At 38.4% G+C, this 14,541-nt stretch overlaps 1 protein-coding gene and 1 long non-coding RNA gene across 2 annotated transcripts; both read right to left on the minus strand.

The window, feature by feature from the left end:
* Positions 1 to 1,638: 1,638 nt before the first annotated feature.
* LOC121961415 (uncharacterized) lies at positions 1,639 to 10,942 on the minus strand. The gene is made up of 7 exons (XM_042511400.2): positions 10,785 to 10,942; positions 7,401 to 7,603; positions 7,197 to 7,289; positions 6,949 to 7,044; positions 6,725 to 6,835; positions 5,768 to 5,891; positions 1,639 to 3,193 (listed from the first exon to the last, which is right to left on the minus strand). Exons 1-7 carry the CDS (start codon positions 10,810 to 10,812, stop codon positions 1,710 to 1,712), a joined length of 2,139 nt encoding a protein of 712 aa, XP_042367334.1. The 5' UTR covers positions 10,813 to 10,942; the 3' UTR covers positions 1,639 to 1,709.
* A 525-nt stretch (positions 10,943 to 11,467) lies between these two features.
* Positions 11,468 to 14,401, minus strand: LOC121961557 (uncharacterized). The gene is made up of 2 exons (XR_006107052.2): positions 13,545 to 14,401; positions 11,468 to 11,925 (listed from the first exon to the last, which is right to left on the minus strand). It is a non-coding gene; the product is annotated as an uncharacterized LOC121961557 (long non-coding RNA).
* Positions 14,402 to 14,541: the final 140 nt, after the last annotated feature.

A 14,541-nucleotide genomic window follows, 5' to 3' on the forward strand; every position in this document is an offset into this window, starting at 1 on the left:
ACCAGTGTTCTCCAAAAATATGCCAAACCAGGGCATTCCTGCACAGCAAAACAAAAAACAAAAACAACAAAAAAAAACTAAAGCAACAGGACAAATATGTCAACATATAAACCCCTTTTCTATGTAGATTTTTTGGACAGGGGGAATGGAGACAAATTGAACCTTAAACAAATGTTTCGTACTGTGCGACAGATATTGTCAGTGTTCTGTCACACAGATGAAAAAAACATACTAGAGACTTGCAGAAAATGTGATGTGAACTCTTGCATGGGTTATGTGGCTTCTAGCTCTTTTATAACTCATCAGTTGTGAGTGGATCACAGACATCCAGCTAACTCCTCCCTTGCATTGTTTTCTGTAAGGGGGTGTCATACACACACACACACATCCGCATACAGTCTCTTCTTGACACTGCTCTTTTGTAGTTGAGCAGTCCGTCAGTGCCACACGCTGATCATCTTTAACCCTTTCAAACCAGAACTAATTCCCATGGTGTTAAATGATTCCTTTCAACACCATGGGATGAAGGCAAGACACTTGTAAAAAGTAAAAGAAAATACCTGAATTTTCAGAAGAAAAAATGAAGAAAAAAGTGAAAAGAAAAAGTGGGGAAAAAGGCAGTTTTTTTTGTCTTGTGCTGTCTCTTGTGTCTTCATGTTGATCACTTGTATTGCACCATAACAAAAAAGCAAAAAAAAAAAAAAAAAAAACCAAACAAAAAATCCCACTACCACCAACAACAACAATAAAAAAAATCAGAGGTCTCCTGAGATAATTATACAGAAAGGACAGCTTCCAAAGACAGAGGCATTTTTTTAGATTTGTCTCAGTGTTGAGCATTTTTTCAATGAATTACTGGATATTAAGTCCTCGGTATCCCCCTCCAAAAAAAAAACAAATAATCATTTGGATTTGGTCACTTTGGTAACTCAAAAACACTCCTGTATTTTTCATTTATCTGTTGGTTTCAAAACCTCTCACTGAACAACAGAAACAGTCTAAACAGCATTGCTAAAATCTGTTCTAACATCATAGGAGTGACACAAAGGGACTTCACCACTTTTTGCAAACAACAAATCCTCCAGCAAACGACACGTTTTTTAGCTTCTTCTGGTCACGTTCTTGCAGGGGAATTTTCTCTGTTGCCGTCAGGGCGTTGTTGTTTCACCTGCTTGTAACTCTAACTATTCTAAATATTTTATTCCCTCTGCAATTTATCTTTAAGCTCTCTGTAAATGTTATTTTTATGTTTTACTTATTTAACTGATAATCAAACGTAATTATTGATTCTAGTATTCCAATGAACTCCTTGACATATTTTTATCTTTATTTTTTAATATTTTTTTACTAATCTATTTATATGTCTACAAATTACTGTATGTGTACAAAAGCAAGCTGATGAAACAAACTGCCCCCTGTGGAAATGACAGTCGTCTAAATGACAGATATTTGCATCTGCTCTTATTTTGGAGGGATGCTGTTGTAATTCTTGACATCCAGCTTTTCTTACAAACACTTTTGATTCATTTGTCGATAACCTTTATCTGTATGCACCAAAAAAGTTACTATGTTCACAAAACCACACAGATTTACACTCTTTTTCAAAACTGGTTGACACACAACAGATCGTGACCACGATAAAATTATACTATACTTTATTTTTAATAACAAAGTAACATCTTGTAATAACTACTTTACCTCTTGCCAGCTCAAAGACTAAATGACTCCACGACTATCCCTTTCTCCATGTGCGTGCGCACGTGTCTCTTGAGCCTCGTAGACGTGGAGAAACTCTTCTTACAGAAGAGACAGCTGTGAGGCTTCTCGCCGGTGTGCGTCCGGACGTGCATGTTGAGGTCGGAGGAACACCTGAACTTCCTCTCGCAGTAGGAGCAGGGATAAGGCCTCTCTCCTGTGTGGATCCGCTTGTGTAGGAGAAGCTCACCAGAAGTGAGGAAGGTCTTCCCGCACTGGGAGCACTGGTGGGGTCGCTCTCCCGTGTGAGTCAGGTTATGCCGCACGAGTGAGGTCGACTTGGCGAACGTCTTCCCGCAACGAGAGCACGCAAAAGGCCGCTCTCCTGTGTGAGTGTTGAGGTGTTCGCTCTGAGCTCGCTTGGTCTTAAAGCTCTTCGGGCACTGCGGACAACCGAACGGCCTCAGATTGCTGTGGCTGCGCTGATGTCGCACCAGCTCTCCGTGTGTGAGGAACGTCTTCTCGCAGGTGCTGCACACGTACGGCCTCTCGCCTGTGTGTGTTCTTTCGTGGCGCGTGAGGCTGGCCAGCTGGGTGAAGCTCTTCTCGCAGTAGGAGCACTGAAAAGGCCGCTGTCCGTTGTGAGTCAGCAGGTGGCGGTTGAGGATCTGCATCTGTGTGAAGCTCTTGCCGCACTCTGTGCAGGGGTATGCGCGCTGCCTGGTGTGGATCTGCTGGTGCTTGTTCAGGAGCCACACGTGCGTGAAGCTTTTCCCGCACTCGCAGGCAAACGGCCGCTCGCCGGTGTGTTTCATCTGGTGTCTCTTGAGGTCAGACGCTCGACCGTATATCTTCTCACACAGCGAGCATTTGTACTGACGCCTCACCACGTGCGTCTGCCGGTGCCTCAGACGCTCCAGGATGCTGCTGAAGCTCTCACCGCACTTTTGGCATGTGTACTGCCCGCCTTCCTTTTCTGATGTCTCCTCTGCTACCACGACCTCCGTCGTTAAGTCCAGGGGAGGGTTGCAAGTCTGTCCGCAGGCGGTCCGCTCAAAATGCAGCTTGAGCAAGCCCATCTGTGTGAAGCGTTTGCCACACTGCGAGCACAGGAAGGGGCGCTCTCCTGTGTGAATGCGCTGATGTCGGGTCAGATCCCAAGAGTTCCTGAAGCCCTTCTTACACTCCTCGCAGGTGTACGGGCGCTCGTTTGTGTGTGAGCGCCTGTGACGAGTCAGGTCTGAGGAACGTGTGAAAGTTTTGCCGCACTCCTGGCACATGTGAGGGTCGGGCCTGTCGTGGATGGGGAACGGCTTAGGGAACTCGGGACGCTGGGCCTTCTTCTTGGGGACGTCAGCTGTCTCTGCAGACCTCTGCAGTTTGCTGTACTGCTGGGGGTGACTGTGCTCCATGTGCTGCAGCAGAAAGGACTCCTGCATGTGGAAGAATGGACACTCGGAGCAGGCGAACACCTGAGTCGACATCTCCACAGTGGTACCTGTGCAAAACAGGAAGAAAATTAAAGTAGTTCTTTTGGTTCACGCAGATATTAGAAAGTTTTTCTTGTGTTTCTGCAGGGAAATTTTGAGCCCCTTTCACCAGAAACATTACTGGGTTAGCTGGTTGAGGCTGTGATTTCTGATATTCACATCTAGGTCTCCCATATGACCCACATAAGCTGGGTAAAATGTATCCACAGTCACATTTTAAAGAGATTTTCATTCATACAGAAATACGTAAACATGAAAGAAACGAAAAGTCTTTCCTTTCGTGTTTCACTCGTCTCAGGCAGCATGTGGTGGTCAGTGGGTCAGTGTGGTTACTCTGCTGAGCCTCAGCTGATTCAACCTCTGTTGGGTTTCCTGCTCAATTTCATTTTCATTTTTTTCTTTTCATGTTGTCAAAACTAAATGAATAAAAAAATTATGATCTGATTGCAAAATACAAGCATTATTTGCTATGCTAACAGCTTTATTTCCCTTTTTTCTTGCTTATTTTTCTTGTATATTTTCTATTCTGTATTTGTGTTTTAACTTTGTACTTGCTTTTATTATAATTTTCTTTAATTATTTTTATATTATACGCTCTTATTTAGGACTTTTTAATATTCTTTTATTTTGGTTGTTTCATCTGTTTTTATACTAATGCTTTTATCTTGTAGAACTTTGAGATTTGTTTAAAAATGTAAAGTGCATTATAATTAAAATCTGTTATTATTATTGTTATGTACCAACACATTAAAGCAAATTCCTTGGATGTAAAAACCTACTTGGCAATAAATTGTATTCTGATTATGATACGCTGAGACAAACTGTTATTCGATCGCCATGAATGCAGGGGCTTGAGTGGGCAACTTGCGTCCTCATTTTCCTAAAGCTCCATTTTCACCATCCACATGAAAACATGAGGTATGTTTTAAGATTCATCCACTCAGGACAATGTTTTCAAAAAAACAACTTTTTTAGGTGAGAAATATGCAGGCGGGAAGTGGACCGATGGCTAAAGCAGAAATTAAAAAATTAAAAAATAAAGGTTTTCCAATTAAAATGGCTTAGTGCAGAGTGTGGCCCCCATTCTTGGAGAAACCTTCTCTATCACTCATTATTAGATTATTATTTCCAGGATGTAGTTTACATGTAACAGTTTGAAGAATCTAGGCTGTTTTAAGAATCTATTGTCACAATATGTATCACGATACATCCGTTACAGTGGAATAAATTGCAATATTTTGAGGTAAGCAAGGTGAAATACTGCAATTACTACATACTTTTAAAATGTAATTTTAGGAAAACTCAATGCCAGCAGTGCGCCTGTTATGACTCTGTCTGTTTCATAGTCCTGTAGTCCTGTCTTCTTTGTGTTTAAGCTGGTGATATGTTGTTATTTTGGAGCGGAGGAGTCAAATGGCTGAAGATAAATTATAACACTGACAGATCTAGCTGTCGGGATTTTAAACACAACACAAAATAAACCATTGCCACAAATCTGTGCATGGACACTATTCATTAAAAACTAATAGAGTTTTTGAGAATCGATATAGTATCACAAATCAAAACACTGCCTTTCTCAAGCTCATTGACATTTTCTTACACCTCTATGACTACAGGTCAACAGATTATCAGCCTGGCAGATTATTGGGGTTGACAGCTGGCATTTTACTGATCATCTGTATCAGCATTTTATTTGAATGTTTTAATGATCGCAGATAAAATACATTAATTAAAAAGTACAAAGAAAGCGTCACTATGGGAGAAACTTTTACTTCTTAAAACTTTAGGAAGCTATTTTTTTTTTTTTTTTTTTTAATCTCGACTTAGCTTTCTAAAAAAAGATGCTGGAAACTCGCTGTATATGATGTTGAAAGTTTCAGTTTCATTAAACATTTTTTAAAAGTATTTAAACAAGTTTTGTGTTTGTCTAGAAAGATTAGAAAGATTTTCAATTTTATTTTAAATGCATATCAGTTCCAAGTATCTGTTATTGGTCTCATTAAGAACTAATAAACCGGTATCTGCCCTGAAAAACCACGACCGTTAACCCCTACCTATGACAGACACTGCTGAGATGTTATTGTCCACACTGACACAACCGTCAAATATCAAACATAGCTTACACTGAGGGGAAGAAACAAAATGTAAATACTGTTTTTCGACATTTAATGAAGGGTACTATAACTTGTTGATAGCCTCACATTTTTATCATTTAGCATAGCTAAACATATAAAATAATTCAGTTACTTCCAGGCAGATCTAATGACATGAATCTAGTCCCTGTGCATTGCAGCTGCTGGGAGAAAAACATTCTCTAACAAATTTTTTTATCATCTTAAAAAAGATGCTCATCTGCTTTCTATGACTTCATATTTATTCCGTAAAATTTTTTGTGTTTGTAGGCTGGTTACAAATTTCTTTGGAATTCCTTGAGCATGAGAAATTCAAAACAAATGTAACTGTAATAAATCAGATTATTGTAGCCCGCTGCTGAAGTGTGATCATGGCACAGGGAGTTTTATAATACAATACTGAAGTAAAGTGGATGAGAGAGACGATCATGACCGATACATGTGCTTTACCTTGTGTTCCAAGGTGCTCGAGGCATTTGTGGTGCTGCAGGAGGGACGTCAGGTCGTCAGGACTGGAAAACGCTTGTAAGCAGTCCTTCAGCACAGAGGGGGCAGAGGTCAGCCATGACACTGTCTGTTTATGGACAAAAGCAAACATGTCAGCAAGAAGGAGGGAATCACACAGTCAGCTCACAGTGACGTAACTTAAACACATAACACTACATCCACCACGACTCTTATGATGCTGCTGCTGCTAAAAATGATCAAGATCTGCACTGAAGTATTAGGTACACTATGTTATCAATAATATTTGGTTGTTTTTTTTTTCAAAAATAAAGGCAAATAACTTCAAATCAACCACATAAAAAGCCTATTTGCAAACAGGCCTGTAGCAACACACCAATCTGGATAAATATATTATTTTAACGATCAACAATCCAATAAAATCAATGCAAAGTGAAACGCCTTTATTTTGAAATTACCATAGCAGGTCTGTGTCGCCATTTCCTTCCTTCATATTGGTAAGTAGCCAAGAAAAAAAAACATGAGCATATGAACTGACATCGTCAACCCCTGAATTGAATCAAATCAAAATCATTTCAGCAAATCTAATATTGCAGTGCAAAGAATTAATCTGATATGGTATCATGATTGGTTAAACTTATGATTTACAAGCATAGTTGTTCAATGCAGTGCACAAAAACATAAAATGTTCTTAAATTTGCTAAAAAAAAAAAAAAAAAAGCCACTAAGATCTATCTATATCTATGTATACACTTTAATTCTATACTTTTGGATATTCTTATTCTTATTCTATACTTTTTTTGATTCCTTTTATTCATAGGGGCATACTAACAACAAATAAGCTAAAGGCAACAATAGATGAGCAGATGGTAAGATGTCAGCTTTTGTATATTCTTAAGCACAGTGCATGTGTCGAGTAGCAGCTGTTGTAATGTAAAGTACCTGGCTGAGGTCCGGCACTGGCAGGAGTTTCTCCAGTTTCGACAGAAACTCCCACACAATGAGCTGCATGTCTGTGTCGTAGCTGGGTCCGTACTCTGATGGAAAAACCTCCTGGGAAGCACAAAAGTAACAGTTAGTCAAAAATATTACTGCGACAGCACGCAGGAAAACATCAGGCCACACAAAGACTCTTTTGAGCTGAGTTGCACGTGAAGCAGCTTTACCTGGTAAAAATGCTCCCTCTCTGCTGGGTCTTTCAGGAGTGTTTGAATGAGCTCCACAAAAATGGCCTCCTCTGCATCCACCTCTGCATCTCCACTCTGAAAGAAACTGTCAGTGTCATCTCCACACAATATCAGCAGAGCAGCGCTCCATCTGACAAGTAATTACGAGGCTCAGGACACAGTGTTGTTTATGTGACAATGACACAAAGGACTATTTTGGGGAATTTCAGCACACTGCTGTCACTTACTCCTGTGTATCCCGGTGGGCGGATTCGTTCCAGGTGAGGCTGTATGCACAAAACGTTGGCCGTTTCCTCATTTCTGCACAACTCAAGAAGAATCTGACGCAAAAGATGAAAGAGAAAGGTGTGCCCCTGGCATTAAGTATGACATTACTGCACAAATGATCAACATTTTTGTTATTTTATCTCAACCAAAACACGCTGACTCACTTTGGCTCTCAGTCGCAGAAGCAGTTTGGCTCGCTGCTTTGGACTGAGCAGGTCTGGAACTGTTGCCGTCACCAGCGTCACAAACTCATCAAGCTTCTCATAATCAAGGACCTCTCTGCACTGAGCCACCTGCCACATCGCTGCAGAGAGCAGCCGCAGAGGAGGAATCAGCAGCCTCAATGACGACAACGGCAGGAAGATATCTGTGCAGACATGGACATTAAGGTGGACACAGTCATTATATGCTTTGTGTACAAGTAACATTTATGTTTTCAGCAAATACATTAGCCCAGCTGTGTAACAAAAAGACTTGTGTAACTTTTCCAAAGTCTGGTTTGGTGGATTTGGTGCCATCTAGTGGTGAAAATGCTAAACTGTAATTTCTTTCCAACATGAAGAAGAACTGCAGTGGCCAATGCAAAAATGTAAATCACCCTATTTAGAGCAAGTGTTTGATTTGTCCATTCTGGGCTACTGTAGAACAACATCACAACTCATTGGGAGAGGATCCACTCTGTATATAGCTCACCGGCACATTATACGGTAAATAAAGTGCAATGATTCTTTTTTTCAGGTGCTTATGAAAAAACGACGACGTCCCCTTGGAGCTTAGTCACGTGTGAGGCAAAGAAGATAAATTCAGAAATAAAATGCAATCCTATTATTTACAACAGGATCAGGATATGGCATGACATCTCTAAATTCCTGGGAAGAAGAAACGTGAAGTCCTTACTGTCTCCCATAACCCAAAACCCTGATTTTCCTACAGGTGTTAATTCACCTATATTCCTCTTTTGGAGGGACAGGGGAATTCATGTAATTGGAGATCTATTGAGAGATAAAACATTACTTTCCTTCCAGCAATTACAAAATACATTCAATATCCCCAAGCACCATTTATTTCGCTATTTACAGATTAGACATTTTCTATCTTCACAGACCATCTCTCTCTCTACTAACACCTCTTACAGTGATATTGAGAGATTTCTTCTAGAACGCAAAAACAGAAAACACTTTATAGCATCATTTTACACATTTTTGGGTTCGTCTGTCATATACCATGTACCAGACATCTCTCATAAATGGGAAAAAGACTTGAACAATGAATACATTGAGGATGACTGGCAGACAGCTATACGCCTGATCAAGTCCACATCTACTTGTAATCGGTTGAGAGAAACTCAATACAAGATACTTCACAGGTTGCATATCACTCCTGTCATTTTAAACAAAATTAATAATTCCATTTCTCCTCTGTGTATTAAGTGCAACTTGGAAAGGGGGACATATTTCCACTACTTTTGGGAATGTAAACTGATTTCCAGATTTTGGACACTTATTTCAAAGGTAGTCAGTGGGATATTTAAAACAAAAATCAAGAAAGACCCTGGCGTTTTCCTTCTAGGCCTCCCCTCTAGGGATCTACATCTCACTGCATCACAGTATAAGCTCCTTGAAAATCTGCTTCTAGCTGCTCGAAAGTGTATACTGCAAAACTGGATCAAACCTCTTCCACCTAATATCACCCTTTGGTACAGAGAGATTTTTAGCGTCCTCCCCCATGAAAGGTTGGAGGCTGTTGTAAAGGGTAAAGATGAGTTATTTTTAAAAGTTTGGACACCCTTCCTGGATTATTTACGGCAGACCTAAAAAATCTGCTAATGATGGGCAGACAGTTTTCTGAATGGAATAAGGCCTCTCCTATGCAGGGAAATGTGCAATAGGCTGCTGATGACTGGTTACCCTTAACTCTCAATTACATACCGCTGACTGGAAATAAATTAGGACTGTGATTATTATTTTCCATTCTCCCTTTTTTTTTCCTTTTTTCTTCCTTTTCTTCGATTAATATCTTTATTACTATTACCGTTATTGTTTTAGTCATTTTATCCATTTGCTTGTGTTCTATTACTATCATTATTTTTATTTGAATTATTATTATTATTTGTCTTAATGTCATTAATATATTCTTAGTCAACTTAACTATTTTACATTTTTTCTTGTCTAATTTTGTATAACATGGGCTGTCCGGGGGGTGGGGTGTTTCTGTGTTTTGTATTGTTTGGGTTATAAAAAAAAAAAAAATCAATAAAATGTGTTAAAAAAAAAGAAAAAAAAGAAAAAACGAAAACATACTGATGGGTATTATATTGAATTTCTGCTGATAGATCCCCCTGAATCCTACACACTGGACTTTTAGAACAGGTGTAACTATTAAACAGTGATAGTTAACCCTCTGAAACCATAGCAATTTGGCTTTAAAAAAACACAGGAAGGTGACAAGCAATGAAAGGGGAAGTTACCCCAAAATTAGCAAGAATTTAGTAAGAAGTACAATAAAATGAATAAAATCACCTGGGGAGAAAAAAGTAAAAAAAAAAAAATTAAAAAAAAAAAGGGGGGGGCTGGAGAAAAAAATACATAATAATTATGATAATTATAAATATAATTTATATATATTTAATTTTCTAAATCTACTTATTTCTTGCAACTTGTGATACATTTATTACCAAGTTGCTCATCGCCTTTTTCCCCATGTTTTATAAATATATAAATAAATATTTAAATGCTTGTGAAAGGCGTTTGAAAGCAACACAAGGAAAGTGATGTCACTGCATAATTCAAGGGTTAATACAGGAGGTTTGGAAACCTCCTGTATTAAGAGGTTTTGTTGAGGTTTTGTGGAGGTTTTATGGAGGTGTGTTGAGTAAACCCAACACACCTCCACAGTGCCTGTACTGAAGTCAGAGTTAGAGTGCAGATTAGGAAACTGTAATCAGGTAAAAACGTGCAAATCACACAACAAACAGTACTTAGAAGCTGTCAGCTGAAAGATGTTGCACTTAATATAAAAAATAATGCAGTTCCTCGTGCAGTTGCAACTTACAGGACAAAAGAAGCACCTATTCAAATACAATGCTGCCACAATAGCTGCGGTCTGTTGACACATTCAGTGAGTGTGAAACTGCTTTCTGTACAACGTTTTTTTACTTTACCAATACCTACTATACTGTAATGTCCCTAGAAATCCCCCTCACACACATCTCTACTAACATGCTAACAACAGAACAACTCCTTTTACCATTAGGTCCATTTAGCTTAGTTAGCCACATGGCCCAATCTGTGGGAAATGTGGCTTATCGGAGAGTAGTTCACAGCTTGTCAAAACAACAAAGGACATTTCACACTTTCGTTTACTCTAGAGCAATGCTTACGTCCTTACAGTAACTAAATGCTGACTTAACTCCACGTTTTGCTGTGTTTACATTACGTTTGTTAGCAACATTCACAGCTGTTAGCTGAGGCTAACAGTTAACGGACGATACGCAACACAGCTAGCTCACTGTTAGCTGCAACAAAAGTACTGAACACAATAACACGGACCTGTGTTTTCTACTTGACTTGTTTCCATGATTCCTGTAATGTATAGTCACGTTTGAAGTTACTTGTTAAAGCTTGCGAAACATTTGTTTAGTTCCATAGAGACCGGAAGCACGTGTAGATTTTCCCTCTTCAAAATAAGAGCTGTAAATTATATAGAACCAGTACTCAGAGTACAGCACTCCTTCACCATCCAACAGGCAAACTGAACAGTGAGTTCATATTTCATGGTTTTATATTGTATGAAAGCCTAGTGATGCCAGAAAAAGACAACAAAAGTGGTTAGTATCACGTAATAATATGAAAAGTTTCTTGGTACAACATATTTATACCAAGTTATTTTCATGTTTTCACAAGATAAATTAATGTTACTTTGTCATAAAAAACTTCTCGCTATAAGAAGAAACTTCTTGTTATAAAAAGATATATATCTTGTTACAACATAAAAAAAACATCTTGTAAATATCATATTAAAACATGAAAAACGTTTTGTTATAACAAGAAACTTTTCACATTGCCATTGAAGTTACTAAATACCATTTTAAATGGCAGGAATAAGGCAATGTTGCAAAACATGCAAAGTCAAGCCAAGACTATTGTATTCAGCTTGCTTTAATATAATAACAGATTTGAAAATAAATGTTAATGTTATGCAGCTCCAAACAAGAAACAAATAAACAACAACATTTAGTAGGCAGGTAAAACATTTTATTTGGGTATTTTCTATGTGCAAACATTACAAATTTTGATGTACTGAAATAATATTCCCCAACATCATTAGCTTTTTTCACAAAGGTTCCCCTCTGGGGATCAGTAAAGCTCATCAGATGGCCAGTGTCAATTATCAATAAAAATACTTGAGGTTTCTCTCTTCCACACGGCAACAATGGAATCCATCTCTGCAAAAAGACGATCCACAGTGGCCGGCAACAGGTCACTGAAGGAGGGAGCTCGGTGGGTCAGATTTCTGATGTTAAAGTGTCACATGTATAAAACGTGCACATCCGTGGTCCATGGTGGGAAACTTGTTATGTGACATCCAATAAGGAGGTGCTAAATTCAGTCAAAGCTGTGTTAGCGTTCCTGACAGCAGGGCAGGACCAACACGCCATGTCTTCAGCATCCAGAGTCCAGGGGTCGAACCCTTGACAAAAGTAATCACGTTTAAGACAAACCTCAGCAAAACAAAAAAAGTCGCAGATGATGAAATACAGTGATTTTAATGCACAACACTTTTCTTCAAGCTGAATAAGACCGCAATTTATTAAAAGTATACCATAGTATTAAAATTGATGGATACCATATCATGTATCTTAAGTTTTGATAACCAAAAATGTTTGTTCATCCCCAAAATAACTTTAAATTTATTTTTCATTGATTTCAAAGGTATCTGACACAAATTATAATTGTGTAATACCATATACCATGAAACCATAATATTTATGGAGACTGTAATTGTACTGTGAAATTATCATACTGTTGCAACGCTCGTTAGGAGTTATACAAGCCTAAAGTATTAAAAAAAAGTTCACGCAAACTACAGCATCAACGTTACTGCAATGTGCTCTACTGCCTACAAAAAGTATTCACCTCAGTCTAACTCGGACATATTGTTTATCAGTGGTGTAATGTAATGAAGTAAAACTACTTTGTTACAGTACTGATGTATTTTTTGGAGTATCTGTACTTAACTCAAGCTTATATATTTTTGTCAACTTTGGTTTTACTCCAGTACATTTCCTAAATCAAATATATACTTTTACTTGAGAGGGTTACCCCAAAAGCATTTTAGTTACTTACTACAAAATAGAGAAGGAAGGGAGGAAAGGGAGGAGTGGATGGGCGAGGAAGGAATGGGAGGAAGGAAAAATGGATATGTTCTTCAAATCTATCTAGTTGTAAAACACACCTCATTTTTCTTCAAGTGTAAAACTTCACAACTGTCAAAATTCAAACCACTTGCTTTTTTATTGACAGTATTTAATTGTATTTTTACTTGAAATACTTAACCACATTTAATATCACAAAATTACTTTTGATACTGAAGCACGGTAAATATAAGAAACTTTAAGACTTTTACTTATGCAATATTTTAATATTTGACTTTAACCTCTTCCAAATTAAATTTATGGTAAGAAATCTGCACTCTCATTCAGGTGTGGCTTTCAGGTACTTCATCCACCACTGCAAAATCTACAGCATGAAAACACCCCAAATTTATCTCAAACTAAGTCATTTAAAAGTCCTACAGAAACAGAAGAGCAGTGGGGTAATTCTATTTCTTTTTCAGGTCCCAATAAGACACGATTACATGAAATTTGCCCATACACACCACTGGCTGACAGATATAACTTGCTATATAATAAATGGCTGATTTGAGAATTTTTCCAATCAAAAGTGCCCAGCATTTGCTTGTCCCAGCTTCTTCCCTCTGTCTTTGTCTTGTAAGTGGGTAATCTGAATATGATCACACTGTCATTACCTGAACTCATATCAGCTGTTTGAACTTGCAGCCACACAGAGAAGGCAAAAGTAGGCAGTGTTCAGGGAAAGCACCCCACGGAAAAGAAGTTTCTGGACTTAGATAAGTTAGCAAAAGTACAAGTCTGTGAATGATACCCCGAAGAGTGATAAATTCACAGCATTACTTCATTTATATATCATTCAAAATGCTTTAAAATGGCTAACTTAGCTCTGTAGTTTAGCCACTTCCGTAGCCGCACTCCCCATTACAAACGGTTTGCTAGAAACTTCTTCACTTACCTTTCTACGGGACTATGAAATACATGACGAGGAAAAACACGACGTCAAAGAGCAAGAAGAGCCAGAAGTCATACCAGTAGGAGTGTTTCGGTAAAGATACCGAAGCTCCTGCAGATTTAGACATTTTGAGCTCTTTGTCGGACTCCGTCCCGGGGCTGGCTGCTGGTCCCATCTTCGCTTTGGCTTCAGCCGCGAGCTCCCCGGAAGAGAACACACAACATGTCGAGGAGCCCTTCAAAATAAAATCAGTGGCTGTGATTAGAAGCGTTGTATTTGTATGTCTTTCGCTTAAAACTTTTGACGCGTTAAATGTTAGAACAATTAACTCTTCAGACTTTCTAATTTTGCATTATGTGAGAATATGTATAGGCCATTACCTTATTTCGGTTCAATTATGTTTATTGTAAACACAATGTGTCTGAACTTGTTACCTTCTGGACTCTAGGGGGCACACTCTTCCTACCCGACAACGCCTGATAATGTCGCCATATCTTACATTAGTGTGATGCCATTTAGAGTTATCGCAGATGTCTGTAAAGGTCCAGAATGTAGGATTCAGGGCCATCTAGTGGTGAGGTTGCAGAACTGAAACTCTACCAGGTGCCAAGTGTTTAAGAGAACTACTAAGGCTGATCTGGAGCCAGTGTCCGAATTTAGATTTAAGGGGCTCATTCTAAGGTAAAGAAAGCATGACAATACTTATTCAGGTAATTATAAACTAATGAAAATACAATAATATATTAGATCAATTTCTGCTAATAGAGGCCCCTAAATCCTACGCACTGGACCTTCACATTTTGTATGGAAAATACAAGTTACTTATTTAGCTCAGAGTTTACGTAAACATAATGTAAATACTTATTGTTAATAAGATTATTGTGACATTCACAGAGTGCTCCAAAAATTAGTCCTAAAACCCAGAAATTAGTTGTTATATTCTAACTGATGACCCAAATGCTGCTGTCACTATAGTTTTGCTAACACTAAATTATTCTGC

Source organism: Plectropomus leopardus, chromosome 22 (assembly GCF_026936395.1).
Source record: "Plectropomus leopardus strain MGB_pleo_1.0 chromosome 22, ASM2693639v1, whole genome shotgun sequence".
NCBI classification, from domain to species: Eukaryota; Metazoa; Chordata; class Actinopteri; order Perciformes; family Serranidae; genus Plectropomus; species Plectropomus leopardus.